At 56.4% G+C, this 26,451-nt stretch overlaps 1 protein-coding gene across 8 annotated transcripts; it reads left to right on the forward strand.

Moving 5' to 3' along the window:
* On the forward strand, positions 1 to 26,089 carry TPM2 (tropomyosin 2). Of its 8 annotated transcripts, none has more exons than XM_035100467.3 (9): positions 1 to 212; positions 597 to 722; positions 18,172 to 18,305; positions 19,271 to 19,388; positions 19,483 to 19,553; positions 20,231 to 20,306; positions 22,163 to 22,225; positions 23,536 to 23,605; positions 25,827 to 26,089. In XM_035100467.3, the coding sequence occupies exons 1-9, from the start codon at positions 99 to 101 to the stop codon at positions 25,907 to 25,909; spliced, it is 855 nt and encodes a 284-aa protein (XP_034956358.1). In that variant the 5' UTR covers positions 1 to 98; the 3' UTR covers positions 25,910 to 26,089. The 8 variants fall into 8 exon arrangements, with proteins under 8 accessions (XP_034956358.1, XP_034956356.1, XP_034956357.1 ...); XM_035100465.3 differs by lacking the exon at positions 20,231 to 20,306 and adding an exon at positions 21,941 to 22,016; XM_035100466.3 differs by lacking the exon at positions 25,827 to 26,089 and adding an exon at positions 23,877 to 24,405.
* The last annotated feature ends 362 nt before the right edge of the window (positions 26,090 to 26,451 follow it).

A 26,451-nucleotide genomic window follows, 5' to 3' on the forward strand; every position in this document is an offset into this window, starting at 1 on the left:
CACTCGCGGCTCCGCTCGCCTTTCCTTCTCGCTCTCGCCCGCTTGAGCGCCTCCGACCGTCCTTCCCGTCGGGTCCCGACGCCTCTCCAGCCGCAGCCATGGAAGCCATCAAGAAGAAGATGCAGATGCTCAAGCTCGACAAGGAGAACGCCATCGACCGAGCGGAGCAAGCGGAAGCCGACAAGAAGCAGGCCGAGGACCGCTGCAAGCAGGTGCCCGCCCGCCCGCCCAGCCCCACAGGCCTCTTGGCGCCCGCTCCCCAGAAGGGCGGAAGGGCAGACCCCCAGGAGGAACCACACCTCACTAGCCCCCCTTCACCCCCGACAGTTGATCTGGGAAGCACCCCCAACTCTGGGTGGACACTTTGCCTGGCAAGAAGACCCCCCCACTAGCTGTGAATCCGTTTCCAGCTGCCCAGAATAAGCCAGGCAGATGGGCTCCCATCTCTGGAGGCTCCCCACCTCAGATAACACCCTCCTGCCCCCCGTCACGCCCCTCCCTTACCCCGGGCACCCCCTTCCCCGCCGGGTAGGTGCGAGCAGCAGCGCCTCGGCCTCCCGCTGACTCTCCCCTCTCTCTCCCCCGACCCCCCGCAGCTGGAGGAGGAGCAGCAGGGGCTGCAGAAGAAGCTGAAGGGGACGGAGGATGAAGTGGACAAGTACTCGGAGGCCGTCAAGGAGGCCCAGGAGAAGCTGGAGCTGGCCGAGAAGAAGGCCGGCGACGTAAGTCCGGCCCGCGGGGCGGAGGGGCGGCAAGGGAAGGCGCAGGCATGCCCTCGGAGGGCCAATCCTGCCCGGGCCAGGGTGGGTGGCGCCGAGGAGCAAGGGCATAGGGGACGGGGGCGTCCCTCCAGGTATTCCGAGCTCGTTAAGCCCCGAGCAGCTGCCCGCCAGTGGGGCCTCCCCCTCCCTCCCTCCCTGAGGATGAATTGAGCCGTCACTAGGCCATTAAGAGGGGGCGGGCGGGCGGGCAGGGGAGGCTCCGGGCGCGGGCCTTGGCACCCGCGCCGCCCGTCAAGTTGTCAAGGCATTCCTGGGCGCTCGTTAGCTGAGGGTCTCCCCGGGGCCAGGAAGGGGCTCTTGGCGCGGGAGGTGGTGACACGGCGAGCTCCTCCGGCCAGGCCGAGCTCCAGGGAGCAACAGCTGCCATGGCTTTAAAGAGGAGCCCGCGACTGGCTCGGCCTCCTTCGAGGGCATTTGACACCCTATAAATAAATGCTCCTTGCCCGAGCCAGGCCCGAGGCCCGGGTGAAAGGCGATCAGGGGGTCTTAAGGAGCGCCTAAAAGGGACCCGCCGCTTGGAGCGCCGCCAGCCCGGACCCGCCGCCAACAGCGGGAGGGAGGGCGGGGGAGGAGGGGGCGCAACCTGCGCGGCTGGAGCGAAGCGGGGACTCTCGTGCTCGGACCGGGCTTCTCCAGGCGGCCTGCTTGCTTGGCTTGGTCCGGGCACAGCTCGGGCACTGTACCAGCCCCTGCCCGAACGTGTTTCCGGCCCGTGGAAAAGCCCCTTCTTGGCCGGGGCAGATCGGTGCCCACACGCGCAGCCTGCCTGGCGGTTGTCTTTGCGCCAACGGAGCCCATCATGCCGGACCAGTCCAGAAGCAGAGGCCGCCCTGGCTGTTCCTCGAGTGCCAGTGGGCACTGCCAGCAGATATGACCCCTCCAGGCAGAGCCCGTCTGCAGACTCCTCCTCTTGGAAGGCTCGAGCCAGACAGATGCCAGGCGAGGCGGTGCTAATCGGGGTGCTAATAGGCTCCCGCTTCCTCCTTTCTCCAGCGGCTTAACCCAGAGGCGGGAGGCTGGCGACGCAGCCTGGTCTTAGACCCGTGAGGCCTTGGGTGAGACACGGTCTACCTGCTGACCCGCCCCCCCCAAGGCCACAGTGCACAGGGCCCCATGGTTGGATGACCCCCCTTAGTTCCCGCAGGTTGGCACGAGAGCCGCTCTTCTTGCTTGCTGCAGGGCGCAGATGAGTCTGGAAGCCAGTCCCTTGGGCGCAGGACCGGGAGGCTGCAGGCGACTCCTCCAAGGGGCATGGGTGCCTCTCCTTCCGCACCCTCGCCTCCACCAGGGATCCTCCTTGGCCGCGATTCCTGCATTGCAGGGGGTTGGACTAGATGGCGCTTTGGGTGCCTTCCAACTTCTCAGTCCTTTGAATCTACTATTCCTCCTGGCTGCTGGGCTGCCCAGCCTCTGCGCTCTGTGTTGCGCAGCTGGCTCAGGCTCAGCATCCAGCCCGTCCCAGCCTCCGCCGCCTTTGCTCATATTTGGCCATTCCCCGAGCCCAGAGGAGGAGACTGGCTAGAGGGCGGCGGGGGGGTGTGCTGACTGGCGCAGAGCAACTGCCGGGATGTAGGAGCGCAGCGCAGCCGCCTTGGCTCTGCCCCACTCGGAGGCAGGTCCCTTTTTCCTTTCGCGGCCCGTCCAGAACAAGGCAGATGCAGGTTTTCTCCCCAGTGCAGCTGGGCTCTGGCAGGCAGGCCGGGGCCGCCCCATGTTTCCTATGTCCTGCCGATGGAGGACATTTTTCGCAACTCTATGAGGGAAGTAAATGCCCCCCCCTCCATCCCGGAAGTGTGTGTGGCTTCTTATGAGTCCTTACGTAAATGTGACTTTGCCTTAAGAAGCCCCCCCCCCGCCCATTTCCTGCGCTTGTACTTGGAAGGGAACATCGGACTGCTTTGCAATGGCTCCAGGCCCGTTTGGGGGCACCAAGCAGGCTAGCTGGCCTGGCACCATTCCTCAGGCTTGCCTTTCAGGTCCCTCCTTTTCCATGAGTCCAGCACACACATGCTGACTGATGCCACTTCAAAGGGCTGGTCATGGGGGGACAGAGCCCAGGTGGTCATCTGGTCTGGGGAAGCTGCCACTGGATGCAGGAGGCAGCTAAAGGAGGCCAAGCTGAGCAAGAGGGAAGGAGAAAGCAGCAGGGGAGGGGCACCACAGGTGGCCAGAGGCTGCTCAGGGGCCTGACTGGGCTGGAGGAGACAAGGCAAGTGCCTGAGAGGTGGAGGTCCTTGAATGGAAGCATGTAGGTGCGCATCATGTGCAGCATAAGAGCAGGAAATGACGGGAATGTGGACAAACCATGGGGTGTTTTTTCTTCCTGAATGGAAAGAGAGGAACTGAAGGCTGGGAATGTAGCAGGGTGATAGCACAGTGCGGACGTTCTCAGAGGAGGCAAAAGGGGAGGTGGCCCCAGATTCACTGGTCCAGGGGGCTCAACTTGCCCCATTCAGAAGGGACTATGGTCATAAATGTCCCAGGCCAGTTGCATCTTTCCCTGGCCCTGTGGGACAGATACTTTTGCCCTCACTCAGCCTCCCCAGGAGGAGACTTGGCAAGAGCGGTTGTGTGGGGAGGGACATCCTAGGCAGAGAGGGACAGGAAGAAACCCTGACCTCTGAGTTCCAGCCTCAAAGCGGGGGCCAGTGCGGCGCCTAGCCAAAGAAGAGCCACGCGGAGGGTGTCCCTGGGAGAAGATGTGGACCTGAGGGTGTTTCTAAGTGTCAGCAAAGGTTGGGCTTCAGGTTTGCTCTTCTGAGATCAGGATTGGCTCAGCCCACCCTTGGACCCCAAGACTCTTCCCAGCATGCTTTTCTGCCTCAGGGGGCTGGTGTTTCTCTTTGTGCACCAGGAGGCTGCCAGGTCATGCAATGGATATATGCTGCTGTGGAGGGGAGTTGCTTCTGGCACCCTCACAGCTGAAGGCTCCCTAGAGGCTGGCCTGGGGGAGGGGGGCCAGCCTCTCCCCAGCCCTGGACTAGGGAGTCTTTCAGGTGGAAGCCTCCTTGGTCCTCTGGAACGGAAAGTAAGTAAGTGGCCACAGATGGCTACTGGCACCCCAGAGCCATTTTTTGAATTTATGAGCATCTCGTATTCTAATTAGAGTCACAGAACTGTAGAGTTGGAGGGGGTCCTAAGGGTCATCCAGCCTAACCCACTGCAATGAAGGAATCTCAACATAATTAATTTGATTAAATTAAAACATTAGGCATTCCAGAACTATCAGACTCTGGGAGCTGTGCAAGGAAATAGTAAAAGAAGAGAAAACCTGAAAACCCAACACTATTAAAACAGCTTTAATGATATAAAACAGAGACAGGCAGGACACAGCTGAGGGGTGGAGCATCTGCCTTGCATGCAGGAGTTCCCAGGCTCAGTCTCCAATGGCAGCAACTCCAGGCAGGGCTGGGAGACACTGTTTCTGAAATCCGGAACAGCCGCTGCCTGCCTGTGCAGACATTACTGACCTAGATGGTCCCAGTGGTCTGACTCAGCAGAAGGCAGAGAGAAGGAATTGTGCTCCAGTGCAGCCAGCAGCAACATAGTATTTCAAGAGACCAGGGTGTAGAAACACATGGGAAATGTATGAGCACATTCAGCTTGGCATAGAGTGTTGTGACACCCCCTCCCCAGCACGCACACACACACTCACACGCTGGGACTTGTTGTAGAGTCGCCCTATCATGCTGAAAGGTGGCAGGTGCTTAGCTACCAGCCACAATGGCTGCGTTCACCACCAGCTGTTTCACCCAAGAAGGGGCTGGAAGGGGTCTTGGTGGCCATCTAGTCCAGCCCCCTGCTCAGTGGAGGAAACCCAGAGCTCGAGCCCCCACCTCAAAAAGAAAGCGGATGGATGTCCTGGTCCTGCCTGAAGACCACTTGGGACAGAGAGGCTCAGCCTCGTCCTCCAGGGAGCAGGAAGTGCTCCCACCATCCTCAAACTGCTCCTACCATCAATCAAGAGGCCTTCCTGTAATGTAAGCCAGGTAGAAAGGAACACTGTGATCACTAAAAGTCAGCATGGGTTTCTAGGTCATGCCAGACTAATCTGATCTCATTTTTTGACAGAATTACAAGCCTGGTAGATGAAGGGAACACTGTGGATATAGCCTATCTTGATTTCAGCAAGGCCTTTGACAAGGTGCCCCATGATATTCTTGTAAAGAAGTTGGTAAAATGAGGGCTAGACAATGCTACCATTCAGTGGATTTGTAACTGGCTGACTGACTGAACCCAAAGGGTGCTCATCAATGGCTCCTCCTCATCCTGGAGAGAAGTGACTAGTGGGGTGCCACAGGGTTCTGTCTTGGGCCCAGCGTTTCTTTCTAGGTGCTCACAGACCGTTTGCTTAATGATCTGCTCTAGAATCTTTCCTGGTATTGATGTCAGGCTGACTGGGCGGTAATTGTTTGGGTCCTCTCTTTCCCCCTTTTTGAAAATAGGGACATTTGCCCCCCTCCAGTCTGCTGGAACTTCGCCTGTTCTCCAGGAATTTTCAAATATTATTGCTAGTGGTTCTGAAATCACGTCTGCCAATTCATTTAATACTCTTGGATGTAGTTCATCTGGCCCTGGAGACTTGAATACATCTAAACTAGCCAAGTATTCTTGTACTACCTCCTTACTTATTCTGGGCTGTGTTTCCCCTGCTGAATCATCTGCTCCATATTCTTCAGGACGGGCATTGTTTTCGTTTTGGGAGAAGACTGAGGCAAAGAAGGCATTGAGGAGTTCTGCCCTTCCTCAAGAGCCAGTGTGGTGTTGTGGTTAAGAGTGGTAGACTCGTAATCTGGGGAACCGGGTTCGCGTCTCCGCTCCTCCACATGCAGCTGCTGGGTGACCTTGGGCTAGTCGCACTTCTTTGAAGTCTCTCAGCCCCACCCACCTCACAGGGTGTCTGTTGTGGGGGAGGAGGGAAAAGGAGATTGTTAGCCGCTTTGAGACTCCTTCGGGTAGTGATAAAGCAGGATATCAAATCCAAACTCTTCTTCTTCTTCTTCCTCTGTCCCCTGTTCGCATTTCACCATCTTCTCCTCTAAGTGACCCCACTGTTTCCTTGTTCTTCCTTTTGCTACAGACATACCCATAAAAGCCCTTTTCGTTGCTTTTAACCTCTCTAGCAAGCCTGAGTTCATTTTGTGCTTTAGCTTTTCTGACTTTGTCTCTACACGTGCTGGCTATATGTTTGAATTCCTCTCTGGTGATTTCCCCCTTTTTCCATTTTCTTAACTCAGTTAAAAGTTCTTTAGATAGCCACCCTGTATTCTGCTCTGTATTCTGCTCTGGTCAGACCTCACCTGTGTCCAGTTCTGGGCACCACAGTTCAAGGAGGATACTGAAAAGCTGGAACGTGTCCAGAGGAGGGCAACCAAAATGGTCAAAGGAAACGATGCCTTATGAGGAACGGCTTAGGGAGCTGGGCATGTTTAGCCTGGAGATGTCATATAGAGGAGGGAGAAAGGTTGTTTTCTGCTGCTCCAGAGAAGCGGACACGGAGCAATGGATTCAAACTACAAGAAAGAAGATTCCACCTAAACATTAGGAAGAACTTCCTGACAGTAAGAGCTGTTCGGCAGTGGAATTTGCTGCCAAGGAGTGTGGTGGAGTCTCCTTCTTTGGAGGTCTTTAAGCAGAGGCTTGACAGGCATATGTCAGGAATGCTTTGATGGTGTTTCCTGCTTGGCAGGGGGTTGGACTGGATGGCCCTTGTGGTCTCTTCCAACTCTATGATTCTACATCTCATCCTGCCACCTGGGACAGCAGCAGCAGAGAACTCCCTGCCCTTTTCTGTGTAATGACAGCCCTTCAGCAAAGACTAAGAGAAAGAGGAGGAAGGCTCTCATGTCTCCTCTTCTGTAGGGAAAGCAGGCTCAGTTCCTCCAACCTGGCCTTGCAAGGCTAGTTTTCCACACTCCTTGAACATCTTTCTCACCTTCCTTCAAAGCCATTCCAGTTTATCTACGGCAAAGTGGAGGAGCCCAGAACTGGGCAAAGGACTTCAGATCTGGTTCAGAAAAGAACAACTGAAATGCATGTGGCGATGGAGGAAGGTGGCAACGTTTGGGACTTTTTAGTTTAGAAAAAAGGCAAGGAAGAGGCGACATGATAGAAGTCATGGAGAAAGCGGCAAGAGAAAGGCTTTTCTCCCTCTCAACACTAGACCTCCTGGACATCCAAAGAAGCTGAATGTTGGCAGATTTAGGATAGATCAAAGAAAGGACTTTTTCACACAGTGCACAGTTAAACTATGGAACTCACTCCCACAAGAGGTCAGTGGCAGAGTTAGGGAAGGGCAACCAGTTGGGCAGCCCATTTGGTGATATCCATGTGTAGAGTCGTCTCTTGTGGAAGTGGAAGACAGGAGTGCCTGGCGTGCTATGGTCCATGGGGTCACGAAGAGTCGGACACAACTAAACGACTAAACAACAACAACAACCAGTTGGGCATGGAGTCTCGGGATGGGGAGAAGCAAGGACACCAAATTTCGGTGTTGCACAGGGTGCCGCTGAAATTGGAGACCCCAAAGTCGGCCACTGTAAGTACCGGTAGTAGTGATGGTCAGCAACCTGGATGGGTTTTAGATGGGGATTAGACAAATTCATGGAGGGTAAGGGTATAAAGGGCTCTGCTCTGCTTCTACAGTTTCTGAATGTGAATCGCTAGAAACCAGAAGAGGGGAAAGTGCTATTGGGTTTCCCATTAGGGCATCTGGTTGGCTACTGTGAGAAAAAGATGCTGGACTAGATAGGCCATTGGCCTGATCCAGTACGCTCTTCTCAGGTTCTTAAGCAGAATTTTATTCCCCCTTGCTATGCAGTGGTGTCGTCTAAACACTCTGTGATAAATGGGATAAAGGCAGCTTAAAAAGGAGCCGAGAAATCCCAGTGGCCCTGATGGGGACCCTCTTCTTCCATCAGCCCTCTGCCCATTTGTGATTCACAGGTCTGTTCCACGGGCTTCTGAGCATACACAGGGTGCCAGTTATGCCCAGGAGGCAACCACCTTACTGAAGCCAAGGAGGCCTGGCAGCTGCGTCCCTGGAACAGCCACTGGGTGCTGCTGTGCTTTAAGTGCCATGTTGCAAGAAAGTAAGACCAGAACCGAATATCCTGCAGCTCTAAGGACAAAATGCCAGAAGCACTGCAGTTTCCCTCGACGAATCTCTTTTAACACAGATCCCTACCGATGGCTCAGCTTTACAAGAGCAGCCTTGGAGCAGCAGATGTGGCCTTCATTCTTGTGCCTTTGCAGCAACCACGTCCAGCAGCTGACCCCGTCTTATGGGGAGACCCGGTTCAGTTTATCCAAAGGTCACCAAGTGGCAGTGGATCCAGTTGTCCTTCGGCGGAGTCACAGCAGCAGGGAGATCCGAAAGTCCCCACTTGGCTTCCAAATTGGTTATCTTCTCAGTCCTCCAGCCAAGTGGCTACCGGATCAGCCCTGTGGGGCAAAGCGAGCCCAGAAGGGGGCGCAGAGGAGTCTTCCCCAAGGCCACCGCATGAAGCCGCCGGGCGGGCGGGCGAGGCTCTTCCCGGGGCAGCGATACTTGGCACGTCGCCCCGGGAGGAAGCGTCGGAGAGTCCGGGGCCCCCCGCTTGCGAGGAGGCCTGCAATGGCCGGGCCTGCGCGTGGCCTTTTGCGCCTGCATCCGGCCCGCCTAGCGCGCGCTGCCTCGCTTTCGACGGCGCCGCGACCCCCGACGGACAGCCTAGCCCCCTCCCTCCCTCCGTGGCGGGCTCTTTAAGAGCAAGCGAGCGAGCGAGCGAGCGAGGCCGGGCCACCGCGTTGGAGGAGGCGCGCGATGGGCAGAGCCGGCAGGAGGAGGAGGAGGCGGGGCGCGGAAGGCCGCCTCGCCCCGCATCCTGAGCGCTTCTTCCTGCTGGGCGGGTAGGCGAGCAGACGGAGCGACCGACCGACAGCCAGAGCTCGGGCCAGGAGCCCCGCCAGCCCGCCGCGCGCCCGCCGCACCCGATCCAGCCCCCCCGACGGGCTCCAGCCTCCGCCCGCCCCTTCGCGCCTCTGCCCGGGAAGATGGCCGGGAGCAGCTCCATCGAGGCGGTCAAGAAGAAGATCCAGACATTGCAGCAAGTGGCCGACGAGGCCGAGGAGCGCGCCGAGCACCTCCAGCGGGAAGTGGACGCCGAGCGCCAGGCCCGCGAGCGGGTGAGAGAGCGGCGGCCGGGAGGGTCCGCTTCCCCCCCCCCCCGGAAGAGCTCGGCCGGCGCCCCGAGGGGACCGGCCGGAGCGCCGCCGGTGTCGGCAGCCCCGGGGCGACCTTTTCTCTGAAAGTTTGTGTGGGGCTGCCGGGGCACCCGGCGCTGGGCTCTCCCCAGGGCGACCCAAGGAAGCAGCGACTTGGAAGGGCGGGGCTCCCGAGCATGTGCAGAGGGCTAGTTCCCTCCGGGTGGGGCTTCCCGTCGGGGGACTCGCTCGCCAGGCATCCGCCTGCATCCTGCCTGCCTCATTCTCTCGCGCTCCGCCCAGCGCAGAGCCGCCCGGCCCACCTGGATCCGGGGAGGCGCCGCTTCCTCCGCGCTCCTTCCCCGGCCGAAGGCAGCAGGGGCGTGGCCTCGTCGCCCGCGGGCCACATGGGCGCTCTCGGGAGAGTGGTCTTTCAGCAGGGTGCTAGCTAGGGTGGTCCCAGAGGACGGGGTCTCCGCAAAGGGCTCTGCTCTCTAGCAAAGCAGCATGTGCGAGGCGCGCGAAGCTCGTAGAGCTCCCCTTTCAGCCACTCCTGGCAGGGGACGCCCTTGTGCCCGTTTCCCAGATGGGGGAGCGGAGGATGTGAGGCTGGCATGCTGCCCACGGGCCTCTTTGCAGCGGAGTGTGAGGCCTGGTGGGCGCCTCCTCCTCCTGGAGTTCCTGCCCCTGAATCCTCACTCTGGTACTCGCACCTCTTCCCAGGATCGTCTCTAGTAGTGCAAAGAGGGCAAGGTGGGATCAGCTGTGCCTGAGAAGGAGGTTCCTGCCGAGCCAGGTGGGGTCCTACCTGAGAGAAGAGGGTGCGCTGCGCATTGCAGGGAGAGCGCTGGCAGTGCTTGCCTGGGGGTGGGGAGCTGTTTTGCAGCCCCATGGGTTGGGGGACAGGATTTGGGTCAGCTTGACACCCACCCCCCCTTGGCCAGGGCCTGCTACTGCCTGTGACATCCTTCTGTGGGGGGCTCCGACGATTGGGGTGTGGGACATGCCTGGCCTGGTGGGGAGCTTGAAAGTGGTCTTGCCTCCAAGAGGAAGACAATCCTGAGGGTGCAGTACTGAGGCGGGTGTGTGTCTGTCCCTGTATTCCTGACCCTCCTCTTTGCAGGCTCTTGGAACTGAAGCAGCCCGGTAAATAATTGACAGGAGGCTGGCAGGAGTCCTGCGGGTGGCTTCCTGGCCAGCCCCAGCTGGTGCCCCCCCTCCAGTCCCAGGTGGAATCAGATTATCTACTGCACAGTACACCTGGGGGAAGGGAACAAATAAGAGGAGGGGGGCCTTCTGTGAGAGTGAGAGTGTTTCTGCAGTGCAGGGAATGAGCAGGAGCCTCCTTCCCTGTCTGTAGCTCCCAAGCTAGAAAAGTCCTTCTGGGGGCTTCCTTCCCTCCCTGCCTCTTTGGACTGGAGTTTCTGGCCCTCTGGGTGGGTGAGAGGGCCTTCCTTGTGCATCCCTCCCTCGAGGATCTTGAGTAATCCCACCGGTGGGCTGTTCCCAAGGCAAAGCTGGTTGTGTGGTGGAAGGAGAAGTGGGCTGGTGCTGGCAGTTGGGGTGGGGGACTTAGCCCCAGGACTCCATTGGGTGAGGCGTGGAGTGGGAAGGCTGCCTGGCTTAGTTGGGCTACAAAGGCCCACAAACAGCTTTGGGTCTTCCTAGGAAGCTCACCTGGCTCACCTGGCTTGGGGGTGTCTGCACTGCGCAACAGCAGCTGCCCAGATTTTCAGGCTGGAGCCCTGGTCAGCCATCAGAGACGGAGTCTTTAGCTCCACCAACAGCCAAATAATTTGTTCTAATTTAAATTCTGTTTAGTTTATGAAATTTATATATGACTTGATTGTAACAAAACATCTAAGTGGTTTGTAAGACATACTGTTGCTATTTAGTCGTGTCCGACTCTTTGTGACCCCATGGACCAGAGCACGCCAGGCACTCCTGTCTTCCACTGCCTCCCGCAGTTTGGTCAAACTCATGTTGGTAGCTTCAAGAACACTGTCCAACCATAAACCAGCAATTAAACATTGAAAATTGGTTAGAATCAGCAGTGAATGAATAGGAGTAGCCTAGCAAAAATATTTTAAGCAGGCACCAAAAATAATAAGGGGAAGGTGCGTGCCGGATGTCAATAGGCAGGGAGTTCCAAAGTTCTGGGGCACTTAATGGGGCACCTGTCAAAGGGCCAGTTCTGCAGGTCGAAGCAGCCAACACGTTCAGGAAAGTGCAGGTCTTGCCTTATGGCTGTTCTGGTACTCAGAAGTCTCCCACTGCTTCTTGCGTGCATCCTTCTGTCTTAAGAGCCCTGTGGTTAGTGCCAGGGCTCCCGTGAGGCAAGGTGAGGCGACCATCTCAGGCAGCAGATCGTTCTCCCCCCGCCCCCTTGTTTCCCTGCCTGCCTCAGGCACCAAAATGTTTAGTGCAGAAGGTCCTGGCTTGAATTCCCGGAAGCATCTCCAGGTAGGGCTGAGACCCTGGAGAGCTGCTGCCAGTCAGTGTAGACAATACAGGGGCAGATGGACCAGTGGCCATAGAAGGCAGCTTCCTATGCTCTTTTCAATCTGGCTCCATTCATTGCCTAATTCCTTTGTAGAGCCACCTGCAGCAGCGGCTGGTGGTGTGTCTGGTGGCAGTGAATTTCATAGCATTGCTGTGCATTGCTGTGTGGACTCTGGGTGGCAGGTGGAGGGGCAAGCAGGCCTCTGCTGGAACCTTTGCAGGATTCAGGATGGCTGACCCTCCTAGCTCAGAATAGAGCCTACCTATCCAGAGGAGTATACCTTGCCCTACCAGTAGAAGAATGCAACCACAGAATTGGAGCGTTGAAAGGGACCACAAGACTCATCTAGTCCAACCACCTGATGCAGGGCTGCATTACCTAGGCATTTTTGAATTGCCATGGGGAAGTGGGGGTGGGGCGTGGAGACTTCCTTTTCTGATCTCAGGTGAGCATCCCAGAAGCTTCCCCCTCCTCCTTGGTCCTGTGCCCCCCCCCAAGCCCTTCCGGCCTCCTCTGCTGTTGGCTGCCTCTTTGCCTCTTCCTTCCCTGGGCCCAGCTCTCCAAGGGTCTTGGGGGAAGGCTGCTTCCTGATCTCCTGCCTCTCCGTGGGGCAGTCCTCAGCCTTCTGTGGCTGCTGCTGTGCCCCCTTTGCTGATCCCGGCTCAGCTCAGCCCTCGGCCTGAACCAGCAGCAGAAAGCACCTCCCTTGGCTGGAATGTGGGGAGGGAGGGGCTGAGGGAGTGGGGGGAAGCAGGAGGTGGGGGAGGAGCCCTGCCTCCGCTGGCTCCTCCCTTCCCTTCAGCCAGAGCATGGATGGGGAGTGAGGGGGAATCCCACCCCCCTGCTTTGCAGCTGCAATAAACAGGATATCCACCCCCCACCCCCTGAGCAGCTCCCGTCCATCTCCTTTTTGGGAGCGAATCTGCTCTGGAGGCATTCCTGCCGCTTTAGTCACGCCAGCGCAGGCAGGCAGGCAAAGCACCCATCCTGCTCTTGCTCCTCCCCCCTCGCTGGGCTGCCTCCCTTTCCCACCCCACATGCTGCTGCTGCCCTGGACCCCTGGCTGAGCTGCTGTGGCCCAACAGCCATCCTGTCTGGGTGGGGCAGGTTCCCCAGAGCTGCCTGACTGCTCTTTGCCCTGTGCTGGCCGCTGCACAGAGGTGGCACCAGCCCCTGTGCCAAAGGCTTTCACCACACAAAAGTTGGGATGTGACGTCACCTTGCAGGTGGAATGGCACTCCTCTTGTGTAGGCCGGGGACCTGGGTGGGGTGTGTGTCTCAGGAGTGTCATTTAGAAGAGCCTGCTGAATCAGGCCTCGGGCCCATGCAGCACCTTCTTCTCACAGAGGCCAAATAGATGCCTGTTACGGGAAGCCCTCGAGTAGGATTGGGGGGCAAAAGCCTTCTCCCCTCCTGTGGGGCAGAACCATCCTGGCTAGGAGCCACTGAGAGCTGGCTTCCTCCTCCTCCATGGATTTGTCTAATTCTCTCTAAAACCATCCAAGTTGGGGTGGGGAGTTCCACAGTTTGATTGCACTGCCGCTGCAGAAGGAGGACTTTTTTCTCTCTTTTCTGTGCTGCTGGCAGGGAGAACGGCCCCCCTGCCCTGCACACCCCCAGTCGTGTTGTGCTTTAAAGTGCCTAATGCATGCTAAAGTTTAAAAGCCTACAAGTCCCAGCCTGCAGATGTTCAGTCTTACGTACACGAGATGGAAGGAGGGGGCAGTTGGGGAAGGGATGGGGACGATGCTGCACAAGTTGGGCCAGCTCAAGAGAGAGGAAGCGGCCGGGAAAGCACCTGGGCAGGGGGAAGCCTGGGGGAGCCACCGCAAGCCAGAGCTGGGAAGGAACCTTCCTGGGAAGTGACGGGAGACCTTCTGCGGGCAGAGCCCCTGTCTCTTCCCTCACGCCTCTTGAACAGCCCAAGCAGGAAGGGACTAAAGAGCACAAACAGGATAACCTGGGAGAATCATGGAATTGTAGAGATAGAAGGGATCCCAAGGGTCATCTAGTACAAGCCCCTGCAATGCAGGAATCTCAACATCCATGACAGATGGCCATCTAACTTCCAAGGAAGGGAGACGGTTCTACTGTCAAACATGTCTTACTGTCAGAAAGTTCTTCCTGGAATCGCATTTCTTAGAACCTGAAGCCCTTGGTTTGAGTCCCACCCCCTGGAGCAGGAAAAAAACAAACCTGCTCCATCTTCCATGGGACAACTTTTCAGATATTGGAAGATGGCTCTCTGTCTCCTCTTTTCCAGGCTGAACGCAACCAGCTCCTTCAACCATTCCTCACAAGGCGTAGTTTCCAGGCCCTTGACCATCTTTGTCACACTCCTCTGCACATGTTCCAGCTTGTCAATATCCTTCTTACATTATGATACCCATAACTGGACACAGTATTCCAGGTGTGGTCTGACCAAGGCAGAATGGAATGGGACTTTCTCTCCTTTATTGGGATGCAATACTTCTGTTGGTTCCAGGCTGGAACAGCATTAGTTATTATTGTTGCTGTTGCATCACACTATTGACTCATGTTAAGCTTGTGGTCCACTAAGACCCCTAGATCTTTTTCACATGTCCGACTGGTAAGCCAGATGTTCCTCATCTAATATGTGTGCATCTGGTTTTTCCTGCTTAAGTCAAGAACCTAACATTTGTTCCTATTGAAATTCATTTTGTTAGCTTGGGCCCAGGTCTCCAATCTGCTGCGGTCATTTTGAATCTTGTTTCTGTCTTCTGCGGCATTGGTTACCTCTCCCAGTTTGGTGTCATCTGCAAATTGGATGAGCATCCCTTCAATTCCTTCATCCAAGTCATGTATTAAGATGTTAAACAACAACAGGCCTAGGAAACTCACAAGCAGGACCTGAGCAGTGGAGCCCCTCCCCCTCCCCACCGGTGGGATTCTGGCATTCAGTAGCTTGAGACCCTCCAGGCATTGCTGAGGTCCTTCTCTGGAAAGGCCTGGATTCAAGGAAGCTGCTGCCAAGTCAGCTGCCTCTCCTTCCTGACCTTCCCAAGGAGCAGAAGCAGATCTTTCTTGCCCTCCTTTCCAGCCCATCTCACCTTTGCTTTGTATTGATCTCCTTTGTGATTTCCCCTTTCTTCCATTTCTTATACATGCCCTTCTTAACTCTCAGCTCATCTGTAAGCTCCTTTAGTACCCTTGGATTCAGTTTATCAGCACCTGGAAATTGGAATTCATTTAGAGCAGTCACACCGGTTTCCTTAAACGCCTCCCAGTTTTCTTTCTTGCTGGAATTGTTTGCATTTGTGTCTTCAATGTTTCACTTTTAAGAAACTCCCATCCATCTTGGACTCTTTGGGATCTCACCCAGTAGCTCCTTAAGCTTTTTGAAATTGGCCTTCTTAAAGTCCAGAGTGCATGTCTGACTCTAGGCAGCTTTCCCTTGCCTGTATATCATGAAACCCAGGAGGACATGATCACTTCCTCCCAAATTTCCAAGTACTTCCACTTTATGGATCAGTTCCTCCCTGTTGATGAGGACCAGGTCCAAGATAGATGTTGCTTCTTCCACCTTCTGGGCAATGAAATTATCATTGAGGCAATGGAGGAATTTGTCAGAGCTTACATTTTTGGCAGAGTTTGAGTTGCAACAGATATGGGGAAGTTGAAGTCCCCATGTTTATATCTCTCATTTTTGAATGTTTCGTAATCTGCTCGGCGATCTATAGCAGACACCCACAGTAAGGTCACTGTTGTGTTTCTCTCCTACATTTTTTATCCATATACTCTCAATCTGCTTTTCATGCGCCAGGTCATGGTTTTCTTCACAAGTGTACACATTCTTTACGTATAAAGGTCTTCCTCCTCCTCCCTTCCTGTTTAGTCTATTCCTTTTGAACAGGTTATACCCCTCAATTCCTACATTCTAGTCATGAGTCTTATCCCACCAGGTTTCAGTAATGCCTACCAGGTCATATTTGCCATCCTGTATAAAAGCTCCAATTCGTCTTGCTTGTTTCCCATACTCTGTGCATTTGTGTAGAGACAACTGAAACCATGAGTCGCTCCCTTCCTCCAGCTGCTTCCTTCTTGTGATTTGTTGCTCTTTAGCAGGTTTCTGGAGCACCACCTCAGTTTCCTGTGCATCAATGAAGCTCTTATCCCCAGTACCATGTGTTCGTCTGTTGTCTGCAGTGTTGTCTCCCACCTCCTCAAGATCTAGTTTAAAGCTCTCCTGACCAGGTTCACGAGACTCTTGGCAAAGGCATTCTTGCCAACCACTGCAGGTTGCCAGAAGTCATTCCTTAAGGAAGTGAAGATCGTGATCCAAGAAGCCCAACCCTTCCTGATGACACCACCTGTGCAGCCAGTAGTTTACCTCCATTAGTTTCCTCACTTCCTGGGCCGTGGCCTTCAACAGGAAGGAGTGATGAAAAGACCACCCGTGCTCCAAGGTTCTTCAGCTTCCTGCCCAGAGTCTCCTAGTCCTTTGCTATGTGTTGCAGGCTGTATGTGGCAGTATTATTTGTACCCACATGAATCAGAAGGAAGGGGTAGCGTAGCGGTCAGTGGGCTTTATAAGACTTGGCAACTTCTCTGTCACATCATGAATCTTTGCACCTGGAAGACGGTACACCTCCTGGGCCATCCTGTTTCCGCTGCATAATTCTGCCTCTGTCCCCCTCAGTAGGGAGCCCTCTATTACCACCACTCCTCCCTCCCTCCCCCCCCTCTCTCTCCTTGGGAGTGTCAGCAATTGTTCTATGCACTCTGCCTTTCAAAGCCTCCTTGGAGTGTTCTAAGGTCTGCCGCTGCTGCTCTTGAGAGTCTTGCCCTCTTGTCTATTGGAGCTTATCTGGATATTATTGGGATAAATTACAAAGGCAGGAACCTTATGGTTTGAGTACTTCCTACTCCTTCCTCTCAACTTTCTTTCTCCAGACAGCAGTTCCCTTTCTTTGAGATCATTTCCTTGGAAGGTAGCAAGTGGGTTATCGGCATACTCATCCACAATCAGCAGTCTTTGATCTGGAGGGGTTAGGGCTGGATCCAGACACATCAAAGAAGCATTTCAGTCATATGCATTGTAAACTCATCCAGGGAAATCTGGTTGGGAAAGACAGGACTCCACAGCGCCATCTGGTGTCAGTGTTATATCGCATATAAAACACATTTCTTTACCAGTTTAGCAGAGTTCTTGGTCAAGAACGGAAAATGTTTCCTCCAAACCCATCTCTTCCTGACTCTTCCTCCTCTGGGGGGGTAGCAGGAATCATTCTCTGCTCTGTACCTTTCACAGCCATCTTGCTGTATTCTGAGGCAGCAGTTGCTGTCCCAGCTCTTCTGGCCCAGAATTGGTGTCGGGGGTGAAAGCATGGAAGCAATTTTGCAGCCCCAGTGACAGCCACATTCCTCCAGGGGTTCATCTCTTGCAACGGACAATCTTCCTCCTCTGTAGGGGCATCCCGCCTGTGTTGCTGTTCTATCACATCCGCTCAGCTCTGTTGAGAAACCCTGCATGTGGTCCTGTCACTCAAAGTGTGCCTAGGCAGGCCTCAAGCTGCTGGACCTTTTCGTCCAGCTAGTCAACCAATTTGCCCTTTTGCACGTTCTCAGGCAGGAAGATCGACATGGCGCAGGTGTTGCAGGTCACGGCAGCAGCTCCCTCACCTTCCATGTCCCTTGGTCCTATGCACACCGTGAGTCCTAGCTAAGGACTCTGTGCACAAACTCCGAAAAGTGGCAACCAGCTCCTCCCCAACTCACTTCCTCCTTCAGCCTGGTTTCCTCTCAGCAGTAGCTCCTCCCACTCAGATCATGTGCTCAGCAGAGCCTTCTGCCTTCTGCCTTCTGCCGCACCCTCAAGCCAGCAAGCGGCTCAGACAAGCAGCCTTCATGCCAAAGACGCAAGATCACTCTCTTCCACCTCCTCCTGCAATCCTTGCAAACGCCCCGCTTGCAAGCTCTCAGAAACTTTAAACAGCTAAGTTTAAGAAAGTGGAAAGTTCTCCTGATTCCTGAAAGTGAGGCCAAGAGTGGGAGTATCGAAAGGGAAACTGTGCCCCATGTCTCATGGGGGGGGGGGGAAACACATGTGCAAGAGCAGGAGAAGTGAGGCAAGGTCATGGGGGCTGAGTTGAGGGGCTTTGGGCTTGGTGAATTGTGCGGGGGCGGGGAGCAGAGGTTCAGGGAAAGATGCTGGGGCTCCCCAAAGGGCCAGCAATGGGGAAGGGGGTGAGGCTCCGGCATGTTCAAGACTGGGATGGGAAAGGGGTCCAAGGCTTTGTGTGTGATCTGTGGGGCCAGGTGGGGGGCTGGTGGTGACTCAAGGCCCCTTTTGGCTTCTGAGTTGGCTGGGCCTTGGCTTGGGTCAGCAGGGAGAGGGGAGGGACTGGAGCTCAGGGGCAGAGCGTCATCCCCAGGGACAGACCCCTGCCTGGCACCTTGCGAGTCCTGGCTGCCCACCAGTGACTGGCTGGATCCACCAAGGGCTGGCCAAGTGGGCACAGCTTCTGATGTGCCTGGAATGGCCTTGGCTTTCCTGGGGTTGTGTTTTGCCGCCTGTGGGGTGGGAAGGGCTGTGAGGTGGGAGTGGGCAGCCTTGTGTGGCTGTGGTTGGGCGCCATGGGGAGGGCAGCGCTTGCCTGGAAGGGGGGAGGTTGGGCTGTGGAGCAGGGCTGTGGCTGTGCTTGACCTCTCGGCCCTCTTCTTTCCTTCCTTCCTTCCCAGGCTGAGTCCGATGTGGCCTCTCTCAACCGCCGCATCCAGCTGGTGGAGGAAGAGTTGGACCGAGCCCAAGAGCGCCTGGCCACCGCCCTGCAGAAGCTGGAGGAGACGGAAAAGATGGCTGACGAGAGCGAAAGGTGGGCAAGGGGGTTGGGGGGGTGCCTCTGGGCCTGCTTGAGCTCTCCACAGCTGCCTTGGGGCCACTTTGGGTGGGCTTGAAAGGCCCTGGGGCAAAGAAGATCCTCTGATGAAGATCTGAATATGGGAACGTGAAATGAGGCAGGGAATAGCTGAAGTGTAGAGTCGAGAGGCACCTCAGAGGTCATCCAGACCCACCTCCTTCTGATGCAGGAAGTGCTGTTCTCGACTCATCCCTTATCTGGATATTATTAGGAGAGGTTTCAAAGGCAGGAAGCTTATGGCTCAAGTGCTTCATGCTCCTCCTCTCAACTCTCCTGCTGCCATTCTGGATCTGCCCAGTCAGGAGGAGATCCATTGGGAGACCCTCCCCCACTTGCAGGGGGGTCTCTGTGTCCGAGTACACAAGAGAGAGGTTCTGCCAGCTCTGGCCGGAGGGAGAGGGGAGCCAGGCTGCTGAGGGGCTGCAGTCTCTTTGGCCTCTCGGCCATGGCAGGGAGGGCAGCTGGGGGAGAAGCCCGTTCTTGGCAGCCTTTCCAAGGGAGGTGCTCCCTTGTGCCATGACAGAGATCCTTGAGGTGCCTTTGTGTGGCCTGGTCCTCCCTGCAAGGTAGGCCAGCACTCTAGGCAGGGAGGTCTGCCCCCTCAGAGCCTTGAAGAGGCCAGCACTCTAGGCAGGGTCACTGAGGATCATGCAGGCTGCCTGTTTCCTGGCCTCTGTGTGTGGGATGTTGGACATGGAGGGTGAGGGGAGAGCCTGTCTTGGATGAGCTTCTGGGGTAGTTCCTGCCTTGGGTGTGCAAGCGAGGCCAAGACGAGCCAGGATAGATGACCCTTGGGGTCCCTTCCGACTCCAGGGCTTACGTCTCCTTGGGGCTCCTGGGTAGGGCAGGCTCTCTGGGACTGCGTGGGGAAGTCCTGGGCCTTGTGGCTGACGGGGCTTGTGGTTTCTCCTCCTCCCCAGAGGCATGAAGGTCATTGAGAACAGAGCCATGAAGGACGAGGAAAAGATGGAGCTCCAGGAGATGCAGCTGAAGGAGGCCAAGCACATTGCAGAGGATGCCGACCGCAAATACGAGGAGGTGAGGGGAGATTTGCTGGGTGGAGGGTGCCTGGGGAGGGAAGCAGCTGCCCCACCCCGACTGCACTCCTGACGTCTCTCTGCTTGGCTCCAAGGTGGCCCGCAAGCTGGTGATCCTGGAGGGGGATCTGGAGCGCTCAGAGGAGAGGGCCGAGGTGGCCGAGAGGTGAGTGTGGCCACAGGCAGAGGGGGGAGAGGCTCCCTCGCTGGCTGCCCTTGCGGGGGGGGGGAGCATCAGGTCTGGACATCAAAGTGCCTGAGGCTGTCCTGCATTGGGACTGCAACACCCAGCATGGTCCTTCTGTTCCCCCCACCCCATTAGGGTGGGAGTGGGGGAGGAAGGGAACCTTGGCTTTTTTGCAGGCCCAGCGCTGGAGAGGCGGTCCCTGGCCTTTGGGGGGGGGGCCTTCATCCTCTGCCCCCTTGTCTTTGAGCCATGTGGCTTGAGGCACCTGCGGCAGAGGGGCTTCCAAGGGCCAAATAGCACTAGAAAGGGCAGCCGTCCCTCCCCTCCCTCAACTCCTTGTGAGGAGGGGTCTGCTGGTGCCGCATAGCCCCCTGTGTGTCCTTGGTGCTCCTTTGTAAAGGGGGGGGGAGTATTTCATCCACCCCTCTCTTTGTTGTGGAGCTGACCCATTTGGCTCCTCATCATTTTTGACCTCCTCATACCGCAAGAGCCTCTCATGACATACGGAAAACAGTGCAGGCAGGATTGAACCCCAGACTGACCTCCTCCCCACCTTGAGTGGGGTCCTGCTCTCTGGGGGCAGCCAGGCCCAAGGCGTTTCAGGGGGGCTGCATCTTCCCCACTGCTAAACCTTGCTCGCCCCCTTGCCCCCCCAGCCGCATGAGGCAGCTCGAAGAGGAGCTCCGCACCATGGATCAGGCCCTCAAATCCCTGATGGCTGCAGAGGAAGAGGTACTGAGCAGGGGACCCCCCGGCCTCCGTCTCTCTCTCTCTCTTTCTCTGAGCTGTGCACACTTCCTGCTCCGGCTTCCTCTGGTCATTGTCCTTCTGGAGCGCTTCTTCCTTTCCTCTCCCATCCTGTCTCTCCGCTCTGTGCCTGCCTGGCTGAGATGCCACCCCCATGCAGGACCCTCAAGGGGAGGCTGAGAGGCGGCTTTGGCCCCACTCTGCATCTGCCCATCTCGCAGAGGGTCACCAGAGGCAAGGGTGGCGAGGCTGTCTGGCTAGGAATGGAGGGCAGCTGGCTCCTTCGAGGGGCACTGGGGAAGGGCTCTGCCTTGGAGCCCATGGCCTCTCGAGCGCAGAGATTGCATTTATATGCTATATTTATGTATTATTATTTTTGTCGGATTTTCTTGCCCAAGGCAACCCAAAGTGACTTAAAACCCCACATAGATACATACGCCCTTTTAAAATGTGGCCTTTTTTTTGGAGGTGGGGGTGTTATTGGGTTTTTATTTTGATTATATATACTGTATTGCGGTTTTTATAAAAAAATTCCTTCAGTAGCACCCTAAAGACCAACTAAGTTTTTATTTTGGTATGAGCTTTCGTGTGCAAGAAGTGTGCATGCACATGAAAGCTCATACCAAAATAGAAACTTAGTTGGTCTTTAAGGTGCTACTGAAGGATTTTTTTTATTTTGCTTCGACCCAGACCAACACGGCTACCTACCTGTGGTTTTTATGTTGATCTTTTCTGTGAACCGCTCTGAGACCTCCGGGTATAGGGTGGTATATAAATTCAATCAATCAATAATAATAATAATAATAAATAAATAAATAAATAAATAAATAAATAAATAAATAAATCCAGCATGGAGGGAATACAGAAAAACAACCCACCAACTTCTGAAAGGACACAGATAGTTAGAAGCCAAAGGCCTGGTTATACAGGAAAGTTTCTGCCCGGCACCTAAAGATAAATAATGATGGCACCAGGCAAGCCTTCCATGGGTAGAGCATCCCACAAGCGGGGAATGGGCAGTGATGGGGCAGGAATCAGGCTGCCCGCCTGGCCCTGGTGAGAGTCCACTGGCAGGGAAGGGTGACGTGGTTTGCAGGCAGCCCAGAAGGAGACGGGGATCTCCCAGCCACCTTCCCCAAAGGGGCGTCTTAACCAGGGCAAAGAGCTTAAGTGGCAAGGGGTCCGAGGGAGGTTACTGGCCTTGCAGAGGCAGAGCTGGCCCTCGGTCTGACACACACACACACACACACACACACACACACACCCGTCAGTGCGCCTGCCCCCAAGGTAGCTTTTTGTCTCTCAGCTCACCCCAGGGAAGTGTGCTGTGCCAAGACAGAGGCCTCTGGATGCCTGCAAGATACAAGGGCCTCGCTTTGCTGCTGGAGACCCACAGCTTGTGTCTCTCCCCACACAGAGGAGGAGGGTTCTCTGGGCCTTGACGATGCCTCTTGTGGCACCAGAGGAACCTCCTGCTGCTGCTTTCTCTCTCCGGCTGCTTCTTCCTCTTCAGGGTCTTCTCTGCTGTCTCAACTGGTTCTCCTTCTCTCCTTCCTTCCCTCTCTCCCTTTTCTTCCTCCTGTCCTGCGCCTGCCTCTGTCTATCTGGACATGACACAGTAAATGTGGGGATCTTGAGGAAGAGCTGAAAATTGTCACCAATAACCTCAAGTCCCTGGAGGCCCAGGCGGACAAGGTAGGCGGGGTGGGGCGGGGGACTGAGCTCCCTGGTAGAGGCGAGGGAACTTGGATGGCACAGGGGTGAGGGTGGGGGGGTCCTATTTGGAGTGGGGCAGGGGCTGCCCTCCCCTCTCCCCTCACACTTGCTCTCTCCATCTCCAGTATTCCACCAAGGAGGACAAATACGAGGAAGAGATCAAGCTGCTGACAGACAAACTCAAGGAGGTGAGCAGTGCCTGGGGTGGGGCTCCTGGTCCTTTGGGTGTCTCCCCTCTCCATCCAAAGCTGGTCTGGGCAGGTGCTGAAGCTGAGGGGCAGAAAGTTCAGTCCCAGGAGCAGATTCGGCTGGGGGAAAGATCCTCGAGTCAGAATCCCCGAATCTCCTCACCATGAGCTCTTGAGTTAGGAGAGGGAAGGAAACCTCTACTCTCTCCATTTTCTCCATTTTCTCCATTTTCCATACAAGCAAGATGGATCCAGGCTCTGCTGCATTTGGAAAGGCATTTAGAAGCAGAACAAGTCCGGGGGGTGGGGTGGGGTCAGGGCCAGACCCTCCCTGGCGGGCAGGGGGAGTGATGAACCCCTTCAGCCTGCAGCAGCCGGAGCAGAAATCTCTCCTCCACCCCACCTAGCTGCCCAGGGGGCTCTGTGCATTGGGAGCCTCCCCCCAACCCCATGCCAAATAGCAGAGGCAGGTCTGGCTGGGGGGGGGGGGCAGCCCTGGACATGTGGAAGGAAAGGAGACAGCTACGGCCGACTTAATGTTTGGAGCTGTGATCCCCACGCAGAGCCCAATCCCAATGAACTCTTATCCCTGCACAGCAGATGGTGGGACTGGATGACCCTTGGGGACCCTTTCAGCTCTACTATTCTGTGCATGCATCTTGGGAAGCCAGAGTTGCCACTGAACTGAGGGGAGCATGAAGTTTATTTGCACAAGACTTTGTACAAAGAACCCCCAAAGGAGGGAACTGCTTCTTAACATACAGAATAAAATGACCATAAATGAACAAGAGATCAGTCATCACGAAAGGGGATGGAAGACAACAAAATCGGGACTGAAGGACTAAGGGGGTCAGCAAACTTTTTCAGCAGGGGGCCAGCCCACTGTCCCTCAGACCTTCTTGGGGGCCGGACTATATTTTGAAAAGAAAAGAAAAAAGAACAAATTCCTATGCCCCACAAATAACCCAGAGATGCATTTTAAATAAAAGGACACGCTGATTCCCGGACTGTCTGCGGGCCAGATTTAGAAGGCGATTGGGCTGGATCTGGCCCCCGGGCCTTAGTTTGCCTACCCATGCACTAAGGAATATTCTCACCACCTCCTCATGATGTGGGGGTGGGGTGGGCAGAAGAGGGAGCCTTTGTGTTCTGCTCTGGAGGGTGTTGCAAGAGCGGCTGCAGAGTTGCTCCTGCCTTCTAGGGGGTGGAGGTCGCAGCTCTGGACCCAGCAGCAACCTGGGAGGATGCCCCCCATGAGTCTCCCACCCAATGGGCTCTTCATCTCTTTCCTCCCTCTCCCCCCCCCCCAGGCTGAGACCCGGGCAGAGTTTGCTGAGAGGTCTGTTGCAAAGTTGGAGAAAACCATTGACGACTTGGAAGGTAAGACGGTGCTCCCCCTGCCTGCCCCCTCCATTGGGCTGGGACCCAAAGCAGGGGGTGGTCTCCGAGAGGGTTGGGTCCTTGTGAAGGTGGTGAGGGTGTCCTCCTCCTTTCCTCTTCCTCCACCTCCTCCTCTCTGTCCCAGCCACCCTCCTTCCTCTCCCTCCCTCTCCCTCTCACGTTCACTCTTTTCTTTCCACCCCCCCTGCACTGCTCTGCTCTGCTCTGCCTCACTGCCTCCACCTTCTCCACCTTCCATGCACACCTGCAGACGAGGTCTATGCCCAGAAGATGAAGTTCAAAGCCATCAGTGAGGAGCTGGACAATGCCCTGAATGACATCACCTCCCTCTGAGCTCCATCTCTGTCTGCTCCCGCCCTCCCCCTTGCTTGCCCAGGATACACCCCCAAGTGCTCCCCTGTGTGTGTGCTGTGGGGGGGGGGGTAGAGGGGAAGCCAAGTTACCTCAGGTGGGGATAGGGGGGTGGGGGTGGGGGGCTCTGTGCCAGCGCCAGAAGTGCCTTTCCTGGCAGAGGAGGTGGGGTTTGGGGGCTCTGCTAGCCATGCAACCTTAGCTGGAGCTGGGGGGAATAAGGGGATCTGGGCCTCTTCCCTGGTGGGTGGGAGTGAGAACCCACTGTGGAAAGCAGCCTAGCGCCCCCCCCCGGCAGGTCCCTCTAAGGCCCTGCTGTGCCCCTCTTGGCTCTGCCTGTCTGCCTGTCCCACTGTCTGTCCTCCATGCTGCATTTCATGACTCTGTTCTCCTCTCCAGTCTCTGGTTCAATAAACAGTTTCAGCAAACGCCTTTTTCTCTCTCATTCTCTCGCCTCCATTTCTGTCTCCTCCTCTGTGGGGCTCTGGACTCACCTGTTGCCCAACATGCCTGGTTAGTTCATCTGCTGTCTCAACCTCTCCCTCCCCATGGGAAGAGGGGAGGGCTCCTTGAACCCTGGCCATCTGAGGGGGGGCATCAAAGGGCTTTCCTTCACTCCCTGCGTCTCTCCCTGTGAGCCCCATGGAGGAAGGGGGCTTGGAGGTTCCTGCCTCTTTGCCCTTGGCCAGCCTTCTGGGGGAACTGAGTGGTGTGACTCCTTGGGAGCCCCAAGGGAGCTTCTTGACCCCTGCCTGTCTGCTGGGGGGGGGGGGTAGCTGCCCTCCATCCTGCAGCCGGCCTCCTCCCCTGGCTCCAGATTGGGGAAGATGGCAGGTGGCAGGAGATAACTGGGGTGTCCGTGGCTGGGTTGCCTGGCAGCTGCCCCAGGGAAGTGCTCCTGGCTCCTGGAAGGGGACTTGGGGGTCTCGACCAGCTGCTCCCTCCAAAAGGCTATGGGGCCGGGGCATGGAGGCCGCCCTGGAGCAGCAGCCCTGATGTCCATGGCTTCCCTTTTTCCTCTGGTGCTGACGGGCCTCCTGCCCTTCCTCTTCTCTCTTTCTCTTTCTGTCTCTCTCTTTCTCCCTTCTTGCTGCTGGACATGGATCTTTCCCTCCAGAGCGCTCCCGGCAGGAGGAGGAGAAAAACAGCCTCCTGGCTACTGAGCTGCGGCTGGTCCTCCACGGCCTCCACAACTGAGCCCCCCAGCTGCCCCTGCCCTTGCCTGCTTGGGGGGGGGGGGGAAAGCCCCTCCTCTGCCCCTCCCTTCTCCCCCATGTGAGAAGCCCTTTTCCTGGAGCAAGAGGATTTGGGAAGGGGGTCTCCTTCCTGGAGGATGGGCCTCCCAGAAGAGAGGTGTGGTTCCCAGTCTGAGCTGGAGAAGAGCTCAGCAGATGCTGGGCAGGGTGGGAGCCCCCTTTGAACAAGGGGTGGGGTGAATGGGACAGGATCCTGGCAAGCACCACCTCTCCTCTCTGCCTTTCCATCTCTCTTGAACTACTGCTGCTGCTGCTGCTGTCTTGCTCCACTTCACGGATCGACACCCTCTTCCAAGGTGTTTGGGGACTGGAGCTGACTGTTCTCCTAAGGAGCAGGTGGTGGCGAAGAGGGCAGGCCTCTGGGCAACCAGGACGGAGGGGCCACCACAGCTGCCCTCCAGGGACTGGGGCGGAGGGGGTATCTTGCGATTGGATGGAGCCGCTGAACTGACTTGGCCCTCATTCTGTGTGTGTGTGTTTGTGTGTGTGTCTGTCTCCTGCCTCTTTCTCTCCTGGGGTGGGTGGGGTGGTCTTACTTCTGGTGGTGGTGGTGGTGGGGTGTGTCTGGGTGCCTGCCTGCCTTGTGTTTGCAGAGAACTTGGCCAGCGCCAAGGAGGAGAACGTCGGCATCCACCAGGTCCTGGACCAGACACTGCTGGAACTGAACAACCTCTGAGGAGGGTCCGGAGGAGCAGCAGCAGCGGCCCCCTCCCCCTGCCCCACACTCTTGCCCGGCCAGCACCTCCTGCTGAAGGGAAGCCCCCTTGCCCCCCAGGCCTGTGCTGGCCCCTGTGGGGCTCTGCCTCTGCACTGCCCCTCACCTGCCTGTCCAGTTATTAAAGCAAGTTGAACAGAAGACGGCTGTGTCTCCCGAGGTCTCTTTTGGGTGGGACAGCAGGGAGGGAGGGAGGGGCAGGGAGTGGGAGGTGACTGGCCCACTGCAGGGGGGGGTTCCCTGCCTCCACACCCCCTCTCTGGACATAGGCCTCATTGTTGTCCTCTGGGGGGGAGGCTAATGTACTTGTGGATACTCCCTTGAGGGGTGGGGAAGTGCTAGGGAAGATCTGTGGCCCCTCTTAGTTTTGGGGTGGTCAGGGCCGACAGCTGAGGTGAACCACAGCCCCCCCCCTAGGATTAAGGGGTGAGTGCAGCACCCAGGAGACCCCAGAGGGCAGCACCTGCCATTTGCTCCCTAGGGGAGGAGAGCAGCAGCGCCTC

This window comes from Zootoca vivipara, chromosome 10, assembly GCF_965207765.1.
Source record: "Zootoca vivipara chromosome 10, rZooViv2.hap1.1, whole genome shotgun sequence".
NCBI lineage: Eukaryota > Metazoa > Chordata > Lepidosauria > Squamata > Lacertidae > Zootoca > Zootoca vivipara.